This window comes from Podarcis tiliguerta (genome assembly GCF_965153285.1).
Source record: "Podarcis tiliguerta genome assembly, chromosome: 3".
In the NCBI taxonomy this organism is placed as follows: domain Eukaryota; kingdom Metazoa; phylum Chordata; class Lepidosauria; order Squamata; family Lacertidae; genus Podarcis; species Podarcis tiliguerta.
This window is the reverse complement of record NC_139536.1, coordinates 25,361,659-25,380,509: the sequence shown is the minus strand read 5'-3', so window position 1 is coordinate 25,380,509 and position 18,851 is coordinate 25,361,659. Positions and strand designations below refer to the sequence as shown.

At 46.5% G+C, this 18,851-nt stretch overlaps 1 protein-coding gene across 2 annotated transcripts in view; it reads right to left on the bottom strand.

Annotated features, from left to right (window-relative positions):
• The window catches only part of VASH2 (vasohibin 2), a 39,660-nt gene extending 25,764 nt beyond the window's left edge, over nt 1-13,896 (bottom strand). Inside the window, exons 1-4 of one of the 2 annotated variants that reach the window (XM_083433379.1) lie at nt 13,713-13,896; nt 12,365-12,827; nt 5,001-5,089; nt 2,787-2,843 (exon numbers count right to left, since the gene is read on the bottom strand). In XM_083433379.1, coding sequence (XP_083289505.1) covers nt 2,787-2,843; nt 5,001-5,089; nt 12,365-12,634 — 416 coding nt within the window. In that variant the 5' untranslated portion in view covers nt 12,635-12,827; nt 13,713-13,896. The remainder of the gene's footprint in view (nt 1-2,786; nt 2,844-5,000; nt 5,090-12,364; nt 12,828-13,712) is intronic. The other variant, XM_083433378.1, reaches the window with a different exon arrangement.
• Nucleotides 13,897-18,851: the final 4,955 nt, after the last annotated feature.

Sequence of the window (18,851 nt, the reverse complement as noted above, 5' to 3'; positions counted from 1 at the left end):
AAACGCAAGCAGCAACTCATCCTCCTCTTATTGTCGAAATACCAAAGTCATGTTTTAATGTATGCTCCATTTCCAATGCAAGACCTCACTTAGCAGGATCCTCTGCTCAGCAACATACTGAAGGCAGATATTTAAAATCCAAGACGCCGGGCATTTTGCTAGCTTAATTTAAGTAGACACATGTTGTCTGTCAGGCCACACAATACTTGCACAATTATTGATTGATTGATTTGATTTACTTAATTTATATCTCACCCTCCCTCCCCCAAAAAACCCAGGGTGGCATGAAGATCCACAATTTAAAAAGCAAAAGCAAAACCATTCTAAAAAATGGTTAAACACTTTTATATGGTATGATATAATACCCCGCTGCGACACTTTTGGGTTGTCAGTAATGAAAAGATATATATTTTTAAGTTCAAAGCTTCTAAAAGCAATTGCAGTTAGAAACATATCAGAGCAATTAGTTAAAAACGTTGTAGAAGCAATTAAAAGCATTATTCCATCCAGTGATCTGGGGTTGTTACTGAATTCAGCAGAACAAAAGCTTGCCACTCGTTACACAAGGAAGACTGTTCTGCCCCATTGTGGGACCATTGACCCAGCAAGAGAGTTGAGTTCTAAGGCCAAAAAACAGCGACACTGTGGAAGGGAAATACAGGGGAGTGCAGCTCTCGACTTTTTTCAGGATAGGAGCAGTGATGTCATTGGCCGGTGCACCAGGGTAATTAATGGACCCTTCTTGCTCTGGCAAATGAATGGGGCCTCCAAGATTATTTGTGACAGATTAGTATAGAGGAGGCCAGAGGAGGAGAAAAATAATCAAGGAGAGGCTGGATTCTTCTTTCTGTTCCTTGATGAGGCTCCCTTTCCTACCTCTCCCTAGCAGTCTAAATGGTAACCCTTCTTTGCAAGATGGTTTGCATTTCCAATCAAAAGCTAAAGAGGTTGCAATTCAGCAGATGGGGATCTTTTGTTTAAACCTTGTCTCGATGTGTTTTTCAAGATGAGGCTACACGTTGTAGTTACAGCGAACTATTACGCAGAGTAGACCTAGTGAAATTAACAGACCTAAGTAAGTCACGTTGAATGCAATCCTAGGCAAGTAAACACTACTGAGTTCATTGGAGCTTACTCCTAGGAAGTCCTGCATATGATGGCATGTCATGCTGATCTAACAAACTAGGTACAGTGGTATCTCGGGTTACATACGCTTCAGGGTACAGACTCCGCTAACCCAGAAATAGTACCTCGGGTCAAGAACTTTGCTTCAGGATGAGAACAGAAATTGTGCTCCGGTGGTGTGGGGGCAGCGGGAGGCCCCATTAGCTAAAGTGGTACCTCAGGTTAAGAACAGTTTCAGATTAAGAATGGACCTCCAGAACGAATTAAGTACTTAACCCAAGGTACCACTGTATTATGCCAGGCATAGGCAAACTCGGTCCTCCAGATGTTCTGAGACTACAATTCCCATCACCCCTGATCCTGTTAGCTAGGGATGATGGGAGTTGTAGTCCCAAAACATCTGGAGGACCGAGTTTGCCTATGCCTGTACAGTGGTGCCTCGCAAGACGAAAAGAATCCATTCCGGGAGTCTTTTCGTCTTGCGGTTTTTTCGTCTTGCGAAGCAAGCCCATTGACGGAGTAGCACTATTAGCGCTATTGACATTTTAAGGGCTAAAAACGGCTTTTTAAGGGGTGGGGGATTAACGGTTTTGCTGCTAAAATGCTTTTAGCAGCTTAGCGATTCAGAATAAGGGGTTTTGGAGCAACAAAAAAAATTTTTCCGTCATTTTTCGTCTTGCTAAGCAAGCCCATAGGGAAATTCGTCCTGCGAAGCGCCTCTGCAAACGGAAAACCCTTTCGTCTTGCGGGTTTTCCGTCTTGCGAGGCATTCGTCTTGCGGGGCACCACTGTATTATGCTATTATGCTAGTGCTCATTGATAGGTGTGGGTGTTGGAACAAAAACCATGTTTTTGTCTCTCCTTGAGAGCAGGGCTATGGGGCTATCATGATAAGCTCCTGGACTTCAAAACTTACTAATACACCACTAGTCATAACCGAAAACTGTCTGCTGCAGCAGATGAGCCATATAATACAGTCTTTGGGGCAATTCATGCAATGACTTATCACATAGTGTTGGTCCACGATGAAGCAACGACAAGCTGGCATTTTTTGGCTAGGCAACTGGCCTTGTCACTGGTACAGACCTGAGCTAAGATTGTAACTTTCCACTTTCGGCCTCTGTTCACATGGCCAAAGTTTCTGAGTTGCTGGAAACAGAGGGCTCTTGTGCTTGCATCCTGCTTGCAGGCTTCCCATAGGAATCTGGCTGGCCATTGTGAGAACAGCATGCTGGACTAGATGGGCCATTGGCTTGGTCCAACAGGCCCGTATTATGTCAAGCATTCTATCCTGTTTTATCCATGCAGACAAGTTACCCAACCTTAGGAGCTCACTCTGAGAGCCAGTGTGGTGTAGTGGTTCAGAGCGGTAGTCTCGTAATCTGGGGAACCGGGTTCGCGTCTCCACTCCTCCACATGCAGCTGGGTGACCTTGGGCTGTCACACTTCTTTGAAGTCTCTCAGCCCCACTCACCTCACAGAGTGTTTGTTGTGGGGGAGGAAGGGAAAGGAGAATGTTAGCCAATTTGAGACTCCTTAAAGGGAGTGAAATGCGGGATATCAAATCCAAACTCTTCCTCTTCTTCTTCTTCTTTAAAAATAAAATAGCCCAAGCCCACCAGAGCATCCAGCACCCCCCAATGAGTCCAATTGATACTTACCCACTTAGAGGTCTTGATTTCCTAATTTCAAAAAATTGAGTCCCTGTGTGATTGTATCTGAGTTTTATTGGTTAAGGCAAAGTAACTGCATAACAGGGAGGAGAAATCAATTGGTTTGAGCGAGTGATATGACCATCATCACTTCTATAATGCATACCATCTATTAAAAGTTATTACCTCCAATTTAATCACAGATTTAAAAAGATACACAATGGAGATGTATTTGACAATGAACGTGGGGCTACCTTTGAAGGTGACTCAGAAACTGCTATTAATCCAGAACGCGGCTGCTAGACTGGTGACTGGGAGCGGCTGCCGGGACCATATAACACCAGTCTTAAGAGATCTACACTAGCTCCTGGTATGTTTCTGAGCACAATTCAAAGTGTTGGTGCTGACCTTTAAAGCCCTAAACGGCCTCAGCCCTATATACCTGAAGGAGCGTCTCCATCTTCATTGTTCAGCCCGGACACTGAGGTCCAGCTCTGAGGGCCTTCTGGTGGTTCCCTCGCTGCGGCCAACACAGTGCTTTATTTTTGGCAGTGTTTTAAATCACTTTCTGACTCAGAGTTGCAGCTTAATAGCCATACACAGGATGGCCACTTAATAGCCCAATGGGAACATCTGTTTCCAGCATGGAGAGCTGAACTGTAATGGAGTGAAGTGTCAAAAAGGAAGCAAAGCATCAGCTTAATTTGCTGTTTTAGATGTGTGGGAAACTGGAGAAGCGGCTCTGCTTTAGAGTGGGGTTTTTTTTGTAAGGCAGATCCTCAGGGGGTTTAGAATGGTCAATTTTTTAAAAGCTGGTCAGGTTCGTTGCAATGTCAAACAAAGTTCACTCAGATTTCAAGACATCCTTAATGCTTTGTATACTTAAAGCACACTTCTCCCCCTCCGATCCATATACCACTCCAATATGCTAGTCTGAATTGCAGGCAATTATCTGGGAAAGGGCTGTAGCTCAAGGGTAGAGCATCTGCCTTGCATGCAGATCCCCTGCATCTCCAGGTAAAGCTGGGAAAGATGTCCTCCCTGAAACCCTGGAGAGCTACTGCCAGTCAGGGTAGGCAATACTGAGACAGATTGGGCACATCCACACTGTACATTTGAAGCACATGGCTTCCCCCAAAGAATCCTGGGAACTGTAGTTTTCTTCTCACTCAGCTGCAATTCGCCACACCCTTAACAAACTACAGCGCCATGGTCTGTAAATGTATGGTGTGGGTTTCTCCTTAGGTGAAAACTCTGCTTCCTTCTCACAGGACTCCAATTGGCTAAACCATATCATTTCCTCTCTTTCCAGGCTGTGAACCGCTCATGGCACTGCTCATGTACAAGAGGATAGCACTAGTAGGCATGGGGAAAACCCAAAATTTGCAAAACAGCACCTAAGAGAGAAGGGTACCCAAGAAGCAGCTCAAGGAGTACTGAGTACTGAGCATGCTCAGTAGCCACAGACGCTTCAGGTTACAGACCCTGCTAACCCAGAAATAGTACCTCAGGTTAAGAACATTGCTTCAGGATGAGAACAGAAATCATGCAGTGGCAGCGCAGCAGCAGTGGGAGGCCCCATTAGCTAAAGTGATACCTCAGGTTAAGAACAGTTTCAGGTTAAGAACGGACCTCCAGAACGAATTAAGTTCTTAACCCGAGGTACCACTGTAGTGCTGATTTGGGGTGTAGGGGAATGGCAACATTTTGTTGCAGATCTCACTTGTTCCATCTAATGATCTACCCCACCAAGCTCCTAAGGCTTCACAGGCCCCTTCAGCTCAATACAGGCCGCTCTGGCCTTTCAAAGGTATGGACACCACCTTCTCTTCCTCAGCAGCAATTCATCACCACAAAGATGTGAAAATTCTCTTCCCAATGACCTTGGAAGCGGAGTTCACAAAGGACATTTTCAATCGATTGGATGCTAAATCTCCCTCTTCAATTACATCCTCATCAGTGTCAGCACAAGCTAATTGCATGGCCCTCAAGACCAAGCGAAGCAGGCCAAAGCTTAGGTAGCCTCACAAATCTTCCCTAGTGCCGGGGAAAGGCAGCAAAGAGAATTTTACGCCTCCTTTGCTTTCCATTCTCATGTCACATTTTACCCTTTTCCCTCCCTCCCTCCCTCCATGCATTCACTCAACAGCTCAATAGAAAAGCTTAACATTGCAGTTTTGGGTCTCCAAAACATATATATATATATATTTTAAAAAAGGATACTGCAGCATCTTCATGTAATTCTGTATTGCCTGAAGCCACTCAGGGATGGTCATGGAAGCCCTGTAGCTTGGCAAGGATGGCATTGAAGGCTGTGAACAAGGAGAGAGAGAAATGTTGAGAGGCTGTTGCTTATTCAAGCAGGAAGGGGGCAGAGCTGAAATCACCTCAGGATGACAGTGTTCTGCTCACACCAGAGGTCCGGTTATGGGGTGGCTCAAGCCCTGGGTCTTTTGTGCAGTGGCCCCACATCTCTTGACTCTTCGCTTCCCTGCTTTTTACCATTATTTGTTTTTTACTTATATTTATATGGATAGGTATATGCGAGTACATTGAAAATGCAAGTACTGACATGGAAACAAGCACACAAAAATTGCACAGTTTAGACAGGATACATCAAATTGCAAGTAAACTTTAAATAATGATTTGTATAATCCAGAATACCAATAACCATGGACAAAAAATTAAAAGGGGGGCAAAGAAAAACAAACCAGCATACTTAATAAAGTTAATAGGGGGGAGATATTGGTTGGGCCCTTTGATTTATAAATGTATACATTTATGATATTTTGTTGAAGAAGTATCATATTCATTTCTTCTCATAAAATTGCAAAAGGTGTCTTGTCTAACTAACCATCTCTCTGACTACTGCTCCAAAGTTATGTAAACATTTTCCATTCTTCCTCAAATGCTCTCTTTCTTAATTTTTTTTTAAAAAAGCTTTGCCAACAGGATTACTGGCCTTCATCAATGCCAGGAAGACCCTAGCCACCTACTCTCAAATTTCCACCAAGACACACTTCCATTTATGCAGATACATGGCTCCTGAGCCTCATGTCCCAACTGGCCAGCAGCATCGCTGGTTTACGCCAAGGAAGTTCATGCAGCCTGACCCTATCCAGGCGTCTAGGACAGGCCTCCTCAACCTCAGCCCTCCAGATGTTTTGAGACTACATTTCCCATCCCCCCTGACCGCTGGTCATGCTAGCTAGGGGTCATGGGAGTTGTAGGCCAAAAACATCTGGAGGGCCGAGGTTGAGGAAGCCTGGTCTAGGGCTTTGTAGATGTTGCAGGACTCCCCCCCATCCCCAGTTAATATGGCCAAAGGTCACAGATGATAGGAGCTGGAGTCCAACCATATCAGGAGGGCCACAGATTCTTCACCCCTGGCTTATAGCAAGTGCATAAGTGACAGGAGCCAGCCAGCAATAAATCATATGTAATAAGCAAAGTTAACTCTTTATTAGAAGCATAGTCTGCCAGGCCTAATGAGCACAGCAATTCTTCTTTGGTAGGTCTTGCTCCTATGAGGCAGTTGTGGAGACTGAGATCCCTACCTTCCTACAGCTGTCGAAGTCTCATCCTCTCCCAGGTCCTTCCCAAGCAATCAGAGACTACGCTGGCATGTCTGCATCTGCTTCTCTCACTTCATGCCTCTCCTGGTCCTGGGAGACCAGGGAGGGGGAAGCTTCTTCACCACCCTGACTCATCTCTGCCTCTTGGCTTCCCTCACCCCTCTCTCCTGCTGCAGCTTCCGATTCAGAACTTCTCTTTACCTAAGACTCTCCCTTCTCACTGAGCCCTGTTACCTCTTCAGCTTCCTCCTCCCAGTTTGCTCCCTCTTCTCCCTCTGAGCACTCATCGTCATCCCACCACCAATCCCAAGGTCCGGGGGCCTTCTTCCCTTTGGGGTTCCCCCACCATTCCCCTCTCTTTCCAGCCAATTCATGACAATAAGATTGGGCAGCTCAGTTTGGTCTTCATTCCAGCGTCAGGCCAGCTCTGCCAAATCAAGTAACTGTTTTCTTAGTCTGGCCTTGCAATGCACAGAAGACAGTTCCCCATCACTCAGCACTACTCCCTGCTCCATACTTCCCCCAGAATATTCACCACAGCTGTTTGCGGCACTGTCAAAGGGAGCTGGTTATGATGCCACATGTCACTCTTCTGTGCCAGCAATTGACAAACGGACATGGACACATGCCTTCAGCAGCCGGACTGCTGGCATATGTGACAGGAGCCAGTGAGTGACCAGATGCTGAAATGTCTGAAACGCAAACGAGCTTCCTTTGCCATGAGAATCTCATGGATTATGAACAACTTTTTAAAGAAGTTCACCATTTAGAGCTGCATAACAGATTTACAAAAGAATGCCGAGCACCCGCTCTTAACAATCTGATGTCGGCAGTCAGGGATTCCAATTCTGTCGCAGCTCTGGATAGTGCCTATTCCTAAAAATGGGACACCGATTTCCAAAAATGTGAAATATTTCCCCAGCCCTTTGATGCTGCTGTTCTGTTCCACCAGGGTGCTAGATTTTGTTCAAGGAAGTTATAACTTATTTATTTGTGTTTATTGCATTTAGCATACCACCTTTTTTCCAAGAAGATTAAGGTGATATAGCATAGCTATAGCTCCTCCCCCCCCCCCCCCATTTTTCCCTCACAACAACCCTAGGAAATAAGTTAGGCTGAAAGGCAGTGATTGGCCCAGTGAGCCTCATGGCTGAGTCAGGGTTTGAACTCTGGTCTCTCGGGTCCTATTCCGACACTTGTAACCATTACACCACACTGGCTCATTAAGGAAGAGAAGGTCACCTACTAGTCAGAGAAGACTGGGGCAGGGAACCTGGGGCCCTCCGTATTTATTTCTGCTGGACTCCAACTCCCATGAGCCTGAGTCAGCAAGGGATGATGGGAGCTGTAGGTGAACAACACCTGGAGGACCACAGGCACTCGACTGAATTCACCAGAGGTGGAGTACTGGATCTTGACAGTGTAACAGATTGTTTTTTCTCCCATCCCCCATGGGCCAACTGTGCCCACCTGTCAATCACCTGACATCACAATAAATAATCTGATCCGGGATGTGGCAGATTTCCATGCATGACGACGGAAGGGGTTAATTCCTGGTTTGCACTAGAATTGCCTTGCACAGATGTGCACAGGATATTTAAAAATTAGGCCCCACCCAGGGATCTACTGTAGGATCAGGCAGTCCAGTAGGTATCAGACCAGGTTTCCTTTTTTTTGTGGGTTTTTTTGTATAAAAGAAAAACAAATGGTCAGAGCAACTCTGTGGCACATAACAAAATGTCAACCTGCCCAGACGGACGACATGCTTGCTCACGACTGCTAAAACACAAGGGAGCTTAATAGGAAAGTCGTCTCAGTGCCCCGCAGTATGTAGCCTTGCAGACATAACAGGTGGCTGGAAGGGCAGCTATCTCTGGAGAGTTTCCATCGCAAGTTGTCTCCATCGCCAGCTGTTTCATCAATCACCAGGCCAGCCGCAAGTCACATGGTGCAGAATTAGAATTCGGAATGGAAAAAGCTGAGGGAAGGAAGCATCTGCCTTGACCGCCTGCAATAGCAACTGGGGCGCTGGGATGCTCATTGAAACCCAAATCCCGATTCCTTTCTGGCCGAGAGGAAATAGCGTGCCTCTGACACGCTAATAAGAAAATCATCACTAATTACAGATTTAATTTGGGTGGCATATGCCAGATTCCCATACGTTGCAATTTAGCACTTACTTTGAATAAGTCCATTCACAAGGATTTCAATTGGGATCTAGCAGCTGATGAATTAAAATGGAGGGATTGGAAAGAGGGTTGCCAACCATCTTAAAAAACAAAGAAACAAAACCCAACTCTTTCTTTCAACCCAGTGTTGCTCCTGTGCCTTTAATGCTTTGTCATACATTCATAGCTGGTAATGCTTATCTGCATGATGCTTCACTCAGTGCCCTTCAAGCTGCCATGACAGGTACAGGAGAAAGCCAGGTATGGGTTTTTTTCTGGTCAGTTGGCAACCCTAATTATCACCCTCATTTTTCAAAGCAAAGGGGAATGCTGAAATAAATACACAACAGATTCTGGGCAGTATGGCTAAGGGACTATATTTTCATTTTGTTATTTATTTAAGGCATTTATATGTGGCTTTATATTCAGAATTTCTAAGCTGTGTACATAGAATGTTAAAAAAAAGATCATACAAAGAATAAGATTATAATTCATTCTAAAAACAGGGGTGGAAACCACTTTAAAATTCTTGCTGCATTAGGAAAGTCTTTGTCAAGCTCCCCACATTGGGCAAAAAGATTCCTGCATTGGAAGGGGTTGGATAGATGACCCTCGTGGTTCCTTCCAACTCTATGGTTCTATGATTCTAAGCGTCCCAAATTCATCAGGGAGGGGCGTGCATGGCATCTGAGATGTAGGACATTAGTTTTTCTTTGAGGACTAGTAAATATATCCTACTTATTGTTAGAGTTATAATGCAATCATATTATGTAAGCCTGTTGCATTTGATGTTAGCTTACCCCGAGTAGACTGAAATGGACGGGACTAACTTAAGTCCATTAATTTCAATGGGTCTATTCTGAGGAAAACTTAGCTGGACACAGCCATATATGTTTCCGGGCACAATTCAGAGTGTTGGTACTGACCTTTAAAGCCATAAACGGCCTCGGTTCTGTATAACTGAAGAAGCATCTCTACCCCATTATTCAGCCTGGACACTGAAGTCCAGCTCTGAGGGCCTTCCGGGAGTTACCTCACTGTGAAAAGTGAGGTTACAGGGAACCAGGCAGAGGGCCTTCTCGGTAGTGGCACTCCCATCAGGAATGTCCTCATATGGAATGTCCTCCCATCAGAGGTCAATGAAATAAATAACTATCTGACTTTTAGAAGATATCTGAAGGCAACCCTGTTCAGGGAAGCTTTTAATATTTGATGAGTTATGGTATTTTAATATTTTGCTGGAAGCCGCCCATCTGGCTGGAGAAACCCAGCCAGATGGGTGGGGTATAAATACTAAATTTATTATTACTATTATTATTATTATTATTATTATTATTATTAATTCTTTCCACACACAGCACTATATAAGGGCCTGTTTTATTTCTCCATATGACCAGCCAGCCTCAGTGTCTTGGGTATAAATAATAAATTATTATTATTATTATTATTATTATTATTATTATTATTATTATTTGTATTAATTCTTTCCACACACAGCGCTATATAAGGGCCTGTTTTATTTCTCCATATGACAAGCCAGCCTCAGTGTCCTGGGATGCAGCTGCTTGGAATAGAGCCAGTGTGGTGTAGTGGTTAAGAGCGGTAGTCTCGTAATCTGGGGAACCGGGTTCGCGTCTCCGCTCCTCCACATGCAGCTGCTGGGTGACCTTGGGCCAGTCACACTTCTTTGTGTCTCTCAGCCCCACTCACCTCACAGAGTGTTTGTTGTGGGGGAGGAAGGGAAAGGAGAATGTTAGCCGCTTTGAGACTCCCAAAGTGGAGTGAAAGGCGGGATATCAAATCCAAACTCTTCTTCTTCTTCTTCTTCACATCTAATTAAATGTGCATAGGATTGCAGCGGTGGCAAATTCAGCCCGCGTGGGTTAGTAGTGTCGGACTAGGACCTAGGAGACCAGGGTTCAATTCCCCACCTTGGGCCCAGTCCCTGCCTCTCAGCCTAACCTACCTCGCAGGGTTGTTCAGGGGATTAAATGAGGAGAGGGAAAACCATGTATGCCACTTTGAGCTCCCGGAAGAAAAAGGTGGGATATAAATGTGATATATAAATTGATAATACCACTTCCCAAATGTTACACGGAGTTCTTAACTAATTCTGAAGGAACTCCTGGAGGCCATTTGAATGGACTTCTCCAAACAACTTATATCATTGGGTATGTGTAGAGGACCTTGCATAGGGCTCTAGACTCCATCTTGAAGTGCAGTCCATCATCCGTAGTGTCGCCATGACTGCAAGCAACATCAGGCCTGCCTCTTTGCTCACCAATGGTGCAATTTTGCTTCTCCTTTATATTGAAGGTGTGGGCAGCCTCTGGAGATAACTGTAGCTCAGTAGCAGAGCACATCTGATAGAAAAGGGACCATAACTCATTGGTAGAGTCTATACTTTGCATGCAGAAGATCCCAGATTGAATCTCCAGCATTTCCAGTTCTAGGTGGTAGAAAAGACTCTGAGATCCTGGAGAGCCACTGCCAGTCAGGGTAGGCAAGACTAGCTAGATGATCTGGCCTAGTCATCTTCATGTAGTACTTGTAAGTGCACAGAACACAGAAGAAGCTTGGAGCAGCTGGTCAGAGTGAAACAATCCAAACTGCCTGGTTTGAGGGTTTCTACAGACTTCTCATTGCATCCCATCAAATCTGAAATTCAACGCAATCCTGAGCCAAGTGTCATTTTTCCTGCCAAACTGCAGCTGTTGTGCCACCTGTGATTTCGCTTCATCACAAGAGCTGTTAGCAGAGAGCTGCAAACTTTCACAACTGTTCATGGAGAGAAACGATGAGACCCGACATTTCCAATGCATGGAAAGCGATTTGTTGCTCAAAATTAAGTGCTTAGCATGGAAAATGCCCAGATGACTGTCGCTGTTAACCACCTCTGGCCTCCGCTCTAATGTGCAACTACAAGCATTTCCTCCAGGGATGAAAACGAACAGCTGCTGGTCTGCGTTTATAGATGTCTCAAAGGCCTACTAATGCAAGTATAACCAAGGCTGGGAATATTCTACACTACACCACAGTACTGCACGCATGGATACAAATTGGTACAAGCTTCTTCTTTTAAAGCAACTTACTAGTCCTCATGGTACAGGAAAGGCCTGGAAACATGTGGGCACTTAGGCAAAGTTTCAAAGACCAAAGGAGGCTGAGCAAGGCATACACTGGTCCCTAGGTAAGACTTCAGTGCCCTGTTTAGAGCTGGAGGGTTGTGTCTGTTAGACCTACTCACAGCAGACCCATTGGAACGCATGAGCATGCCTAAGGTCCATTAATTTAATTGGGGTTTCTTTTTCCCATTTCCATGGCTACCTCACCCAATGCCTGACTTCCTTACAGTTAATCCTTTGCTTGCAAAAGAAAGAGCTACCAACCTTCAATTAGCTTGCGGGATAGCTCAGTCGGCAGAACACGAGACTCTTAATCTCAAGGTTGTGGGTTTGAGCCCCACATTGGACAAAAAGATTCCTGCAATTCAAGGGGTTGGACTAGATGACCCTTGTGGCCCCTTCCAACTCTACTATTCTTTGAAACCCTCACTGGGGAAAGAAGAAACGATCATGCAAATGAGTAAATACACACACACCCACAAGCTTGATTCACACACCTGGCCAGAGCAGAGGTAGTTAACCTTTGGCCCGCCAGGTGCTGCATGGGACTCCATGTCCCATCATCCCTGACCATCAACCATGGTGGCTGGGGCTGATGGGATTTGGAGTCCAACAACACTGGGAGATCTACAGACTAGCCACCTGTCTGGGCTAGAGAATCTGCGGACCCTTGCCGCAGAATAAGGCCCATGACAAAGGAAGCTGCAGTCATAACTTACTTTTGCAAGGTTGTCAGCATTCCTTATGGTCTCCACCATCTCTTTGCCCGACGGATGCACCTTCGCCACGTGGCCCCACATCCTCTCCCAGGTCTTCCCATCAATAGGGAAGCCACTTTTGTTGACGAGGAAAACCACCCCTCCATCTTTGTCTTCCTCTTCCGAGCCCCCGCTGTTGGCAAGGCCAACCGTCCGGGCGTGCGAGCTCCTCGAACGGCCCCCTTTGTCTCCTTTAGGGTGGCGGGAAGCATTGGAGCTGGAGCCCGTCATCGCTGAGCCTTCAAAGGGACGAGAGGCACCTCTCCGGGGCAAAGCAGGAAGAGACGGACAGCTCAGTGTCCCAACCAGGTAGCACTCCCCATCCCCTCTTCCCCCACCCCCCAAGGAATCAGGTTGGCATGAAGTTGCTTGCTAACAGCAGCCAAGCAGATCACCGGCGGGTCTCTCCTCTTGCAGGCAGAATCTATTCGGAAATAACAACAGAAGGTGCAAGACAGCACATGTTAGCATCATGGTCAGACAAAACAGCCCGTTTCCCACTAGGAGAACTAGCGAGCGAGATGCATCAGGCAGAGGCTCGCGTTGTTCTCAGCCAGAAACGGGAAACAATGGAACAGCAATAATCAAAGCAGACACTTATCGGATACACCTATGAAACAAAAGAGGAGGACCCTCAGATCCTTCTCTTCCTCAGCACCCCGCTCAGGTTCTCTCTCACCGGAGGGCGGCAGAAGGCAAGAGGGATCCTGATCTCCCTCTAAGGACACGCATCTACACATTTATACGCACACCCTGGAATAACCCTCTGGGAACTGCCACACAAAAGGAAGCGGGAGCCTGCTGCTGCAGAGCTTGGATCCCTCTCTTCCCGCATAACATTGTCCCGGGTGATCATAAATCTGTCACCCCCACAGCGAGGCTGGATTCCGCCAGATCTCCCTGCTTGTTGTGTCTGGCTACCCGGCTCCGCGCCTGCATGGAGCCTGACTTGGGGGCGGGGGCGGGGAGGGTGGCGCACCGCTAAGGCCGTCGGAACGAGGATCCGACCGAGCATCTCGGCGAGCCCCGCCGCCGTTCAGCAGTAGCAGCGGCGCGCTTCGTTCTTCCGGGGCTTGCATGCGGCAAACAGCCTCGGATGGTGCAGGTAGGAAGGCTGGGTGCATGCACGCATGCAGGCGAGCTGGCACCGGTCTCGGGATCCCGACGTGCGGGGAGGAAGGCGGACCTGTCTGCTGTGACTACTGCAAGCCCTTTTTTAAAAAAAGCAGACAGTTCCTCCCTCTCTCGGCCGCCGGGCGACCCCACCCATCCTCGGGCTCCCCTCCCCGCAAAACCCGGCCCGCCTCACCTGCTCGCGCAGCGATTCATTGCACCGGAGCCTCTCCCGGCGGCTGCGGCTGATGCTGCCTCTGCAGCTGCCTCGGCCGCCCCGGCCTCAGCCCATGTTCCATGATCAAGTGTTGCTCTCTGACATGGAACCATGTTACCCGGCAGCCGCCGACGTTCCGAGCGCCCCCATTGGGCGCCGCAACAAAGAAGGGCGGGCCTCGCGGACCCGGGCAGCGGCGCGAGGAAGGCTGGCCGGGCTCCGATTGGCTGCCGCGTCGGGCGCCGAGCGAGGCCAGCCCGGGAAATCTGATCGCTCGTGCTGCGAGTCAGGCCTTGGTGTCATTTTTTAAAAAAATAAATAAGCGGGGTTCTCCCAGCAGCGCCCCATTCAGAGTGGGTGTAAGGGTCTCTAAAATTTTAATCCGCTTCAGTATTTTAACTAAAAAGAAAATTGAATATTTTTTTTAGTGCTTTCAGGAATGGTTGTGAATTTCCATTTTTATCTTTTGTAAACCGCTTTGGTGCTTCGTTTTTGTTTTTTAAACAGTGTATAAATTTGATGAAACGAATCCATTAAAGGAAAGGCATGGCTGCGGCGTGTCTTCTTGATTCGCTGCTGCGTATTCATAGCGATTCGAATAGATCTGAAGGCATCGCTCCCCGCCCCCCCGCCACCTAGGATATTCCATAAGTAAAGCTGAGCGTTATTTGTGACTCGCCCGTCTGAGCTCATAGCTGATTTCAGTAGTAGATTCATGTACATACTATATATACTAATCACCAGGCAGGCGATTAAACATAAACAAGAGTCACTGGCTATTCTTTCCTGGTGCCGTTCATGTTGCTGGTGGTTGTTGCCTATAAATCCCTCTGCAGCTTAAGACAAAGCCGCTTGAAGGACTGTCTCTTCTTATTGCGGGGAAGGGCCCTCGCCCCTTGGAGGAGCATCTGCTATGCCTGCAGGAGGCCCCTAGTTCATTTTCTGACATCTCCAAGTATGTCTAGGAGAGACCCTGGAGAGGTGCTGCCAGTCAGTGTAGACAATACTGAACTAGATGGATGAACTAGATGGATGGTCTGATTCCACAGAAGGCAGCTTCTTGTGGTCCTATGCTTCCTACAGGAATCTGTCTATCCTTTAACATCAGCTGTTACACTCCCTTGTGTGTGCCATTGCTTAGTGAGGCGAGACTGGTGGCAATGCATGATGGGGCTTTTTCTGTGGCAGCCTCTTGTCTGTGGAACTGCCTGCCCCAAGATGTTAAGTTACCTTCCTCCTTACTTGGTGAAATATACTCAGAGTCGCAAAGTGATTTCATGCTCTTTATTCAGCTCATAGTGGTGAGGAGGAATAAATGAAAGTCCCGTCAAAGTATCTGCTTTATATACATTATTTACACAATGGGCTGCACATGATTGGCTAATTCCGGAATTCTTCTGTAAGCCAATCAGGTTGTGGATTCACTTCTATCTGGAGCATGATTGGTTGGTTCCTGCCAACCAATCATACTGCTGCATTGTTCTAGGACCAATCAGACTGCTGCATTCTGAATCCTATTGTTCTAGGACCAATCAGACTGCTGCCTTTTGGATCCTATTGTTCTAGGACCAATCAGACTGCTGCAGTTTGGATCCTATTCAACTCAGTACATAACACTTGGGTTTCTCTGGCAATTGGAAATGTTACTTTTTAAAGAAGCTATTTTGGCTACCTTAATGCTGAGGCAGCCAAATGTTCTTGAGACTCCAAATCCCATCCGCTACGGTCACCAGGGCCAATAGTCAGGGATTATGAGAACTGTAGTTCAGCAACATCAGGCAAGCACTAGGTTGGCTCCCTCTGCCTTACTGTATTGATTGTGAGCGTTGCTGGTTGGTGTTTTTTCCCTTTCTTTTACTGCTGTTTATAGCTTTTATCATTTGTGTTTTAATAGCTTGATCAGTTTGGTTTTTCTGTTTGCTTTTATATTTTGTGCCACGTTGAGCAACTCCTGTGGAGTGGGAAAGCAGAGTAGATTTAAATATCTATATATTAATGGGTAAAAATGTTGTATGGAAAGAACAAAAGATAACCCAGGTACTGCAGAATGAAAGCTCAACTTTTAACCTGACATTACAAGAGTGTACTTTGATCAATAGGAACAAAAAGACATATATAACAAAAAACATATATGTAGTCTCTTGCATGCGACATCTCCCAGGTCTGAGTTCTGGCATTTTTCATTTTATAAATTAAGAACTGATTTCTAAAATGAAATATGCCAAACTCAAAGGGCTCGTCCACACTTCTGCTTGTCATATGCCTAGAAACCTGATTGATGTACCTGATACAGCAGTAAAGATTGAGCTTCGGGGGAAAGCAGGAGACAAGCATAAGTCTAGATGAACCCAAAGTCTTTTCCTCCCTCTCACTGAATCCCCCCAAACACCCCAATCCCATCCCATATATGTGGGATTTACTTTATTTTAGAGTCTTAGGGTAAAAAAGAAAGTGGTTGTTCTGTCTTCCGACTATAAACTTAAAATGTAACTGCTAAGATGCAAAATGCCTGCAAAGTAGCCCAGTTGGATTTCTTTTCCTTTCACCCTGATGGGCAGTGGCATAATCTGGGGTTTACGAAAGTCCCATTATAGAGATCAGCAGATTTGATCCGTTAGACCTCAGATTCCCTTTTCATCTATCCCAGATGGCAGATGGGGAGGAGGGAGGTGAAAAATGAACATATATGCTAAACTCGATGAACATGTCAAGAATGAAAGCTATTTGAATGCTAACGTTTCTTTTTTTTATACACCACACAATAGACTTACTCAGGACTGAACAAGATTCCCCCTTGGCCAGGGCACCATCTGCATTCCAGGGGATTTGGGTGTGGGGAAGTCATCTAACAAACGTTCTGCTTTGTGCCCATTTGTATGGGCAGAGCTGGCCTGACCATTAGAGTGAAGCATCTGCCTCAGGTAGCTCATTTTAGGTGTCATTAAAGGGCAGCAAAGGGTAAATCGTGTAAAGTATTATGGTGGCATTGTTACCGCCAGAAAGGGAGAAAAAGTTCTTGTGAGACTTCCTGCCTCAGGTGCCAAAATCACCTGGGTAGTGTTTGGTACCTTTCACCTTGACAGAGGACGGGGTGTGCCATTACTGCTGCAGATGCACATTTCCTCAGGCAGCAAAATGTCTTGGGCCAGCCCTGTGTCCAGGGGTGGCTGGTGGCTCCCTCTGGGACTGGTGGCATCAGGGGTGGATTTAGCAGAACGTGACTGGTTCGCCCCATTGGACACTGAGCCAAGAGGGCACTGCAGGGGGCGTCACAACAAGGACAAACAATGGAAGGCTAGAGGCTAGGGGGCACTGAATTTTGGCATCACACAGGGAGCTGCTGAAATTTGAAAGCCCAAATTCCACCACATAAGTCAGAGCCAATGAGAGACAGAGATGACAGATCTAGCAGGCTCTTCTTATGCCCTTATGACTGGCATCTAATATTCCTAGGGAGCTTGGCCCATCCAGGAACCTCATGTGTTTGCCAGGACGGATATTGCACCTCCCTGTTCTCTTGGATGCTTGAAGAGGACCACTGGGTATCTGAACATGCATGGTTAGATCAAATAAACTATGCTGGGTTACATGATTGGTTAGGTCCCAGCCTCTGAGCAAGATCTTTGCGGCACAAGCCCTGAAACTGTATTTCTGGAGATGGAATTGACAAGTGTGGGTTGCAGATCTGCATAATGAAAAGTTTTAGTGCTACCAACTGCGTTAAGGTAACCCCAGAGCCCTAGCATTGTTGACTTGAAAAGACAAGCTGCCTCTTTTGCTTCCAGTGGTGCAGTCAGGACAGGACCGTAGGGCAGAAACGGCAGGAGCCCTTGCCACATTTTGTAGTCAGTGAAGAAGGGCTCCTCTCTTCAGTCTAATATTACATAACTGTTACAGCTTGCTCTGTAGGTATGAGCACACTTATTTTATGCTAATGCCACTCTGCGGCACTAAGTAATCCCCAGAGGAGCCAGCTCCCCTCCCGACTGTCTCCTTGGCTCGTGTTTCTCTCTCAGTGGAATTGCTGAACTCCATCATTAGCATGAGCAACCGGAAGACCATGGAGGTATTGTTTGAGGAGCTAAACCAGCTGTGTGGGTTTGTGTTGCCTGCAGAGTGTTTGGTTCCAGGAGAAAGAAGGGCATTCAGGAAGGGAACTGGAACAAAGATGCTTCTCTTTGCTGTGAATTTGCTGCGTGTTAAGGATTTTCGGCCCTGTTAACTCTTGGCTTCTGGGTGTGCTGACAACAAGCAAAACGGGGCTGGTTTCTGACTAGGTTTCCTAGGAAGCTGACTTAATACTGTGTCAGACCACTGACTCCATTGAGCTTAGTTTTGTCCACACTGACTGACAGCGGCTCTCCAGAGTTTCAGAGTCTTTTCCAAACCCTACTTGGAGATAGATGAATTCCTGCCTGGAATGAACTTGGGACCTCCTGTACGCAAAGCAGATGCTTTGTAGCTCTTCAGTTTCTCTGCACTGTCTGCCAGCATTCCTATTCCTTGAGCTGAAAGGGACAATGGCAGGTGAAAGATGCTCAGTTCAGCTTTGCTGCTTCTATGGGACATAGGTACATGTGTGGAGGGAGTAAAAGCACATTTATATCAGCAGCCTTCCTACACTGCAAGGACGCTCTCTATGGAGACATGGCTTCCGGCACCAGGCCTGTTGGCAGACCAACTCTGCATTACAAAGATGTCTACTAACATGGCAGGAAGACTGGCAACATTAACCCTGCCATGTGGGAATCCCTTGCAGATGGACCACACTGCCTGGAGACAGGCAGTCAAGTTGTGTATCCAAAGTGGTGAACAGAGGAGAAAAGGCCGCTTGGAGGAGAACAGAGAGAAAAAACACCATGTGCATCTGCAGCAGCACAACTGGACACTTTCATCTTCCCTAGATGCAACAAAACATGTCTCTCCTGTATCATTCTCTACAGCCACAGCAGGCACTGAAACATTTGAACAGCTTGACATCACCCCAAAGGCACACACCTCCATTGTCTCCCGAGACAGACAGTTGCCACGGCTTCTTTTTCCTCAACCTTTGAATCTCCCTCCTTGGCTTGAGTTTTGTTGTTGTTTTTAAACTGTAACATGCATTAATTTTGATTA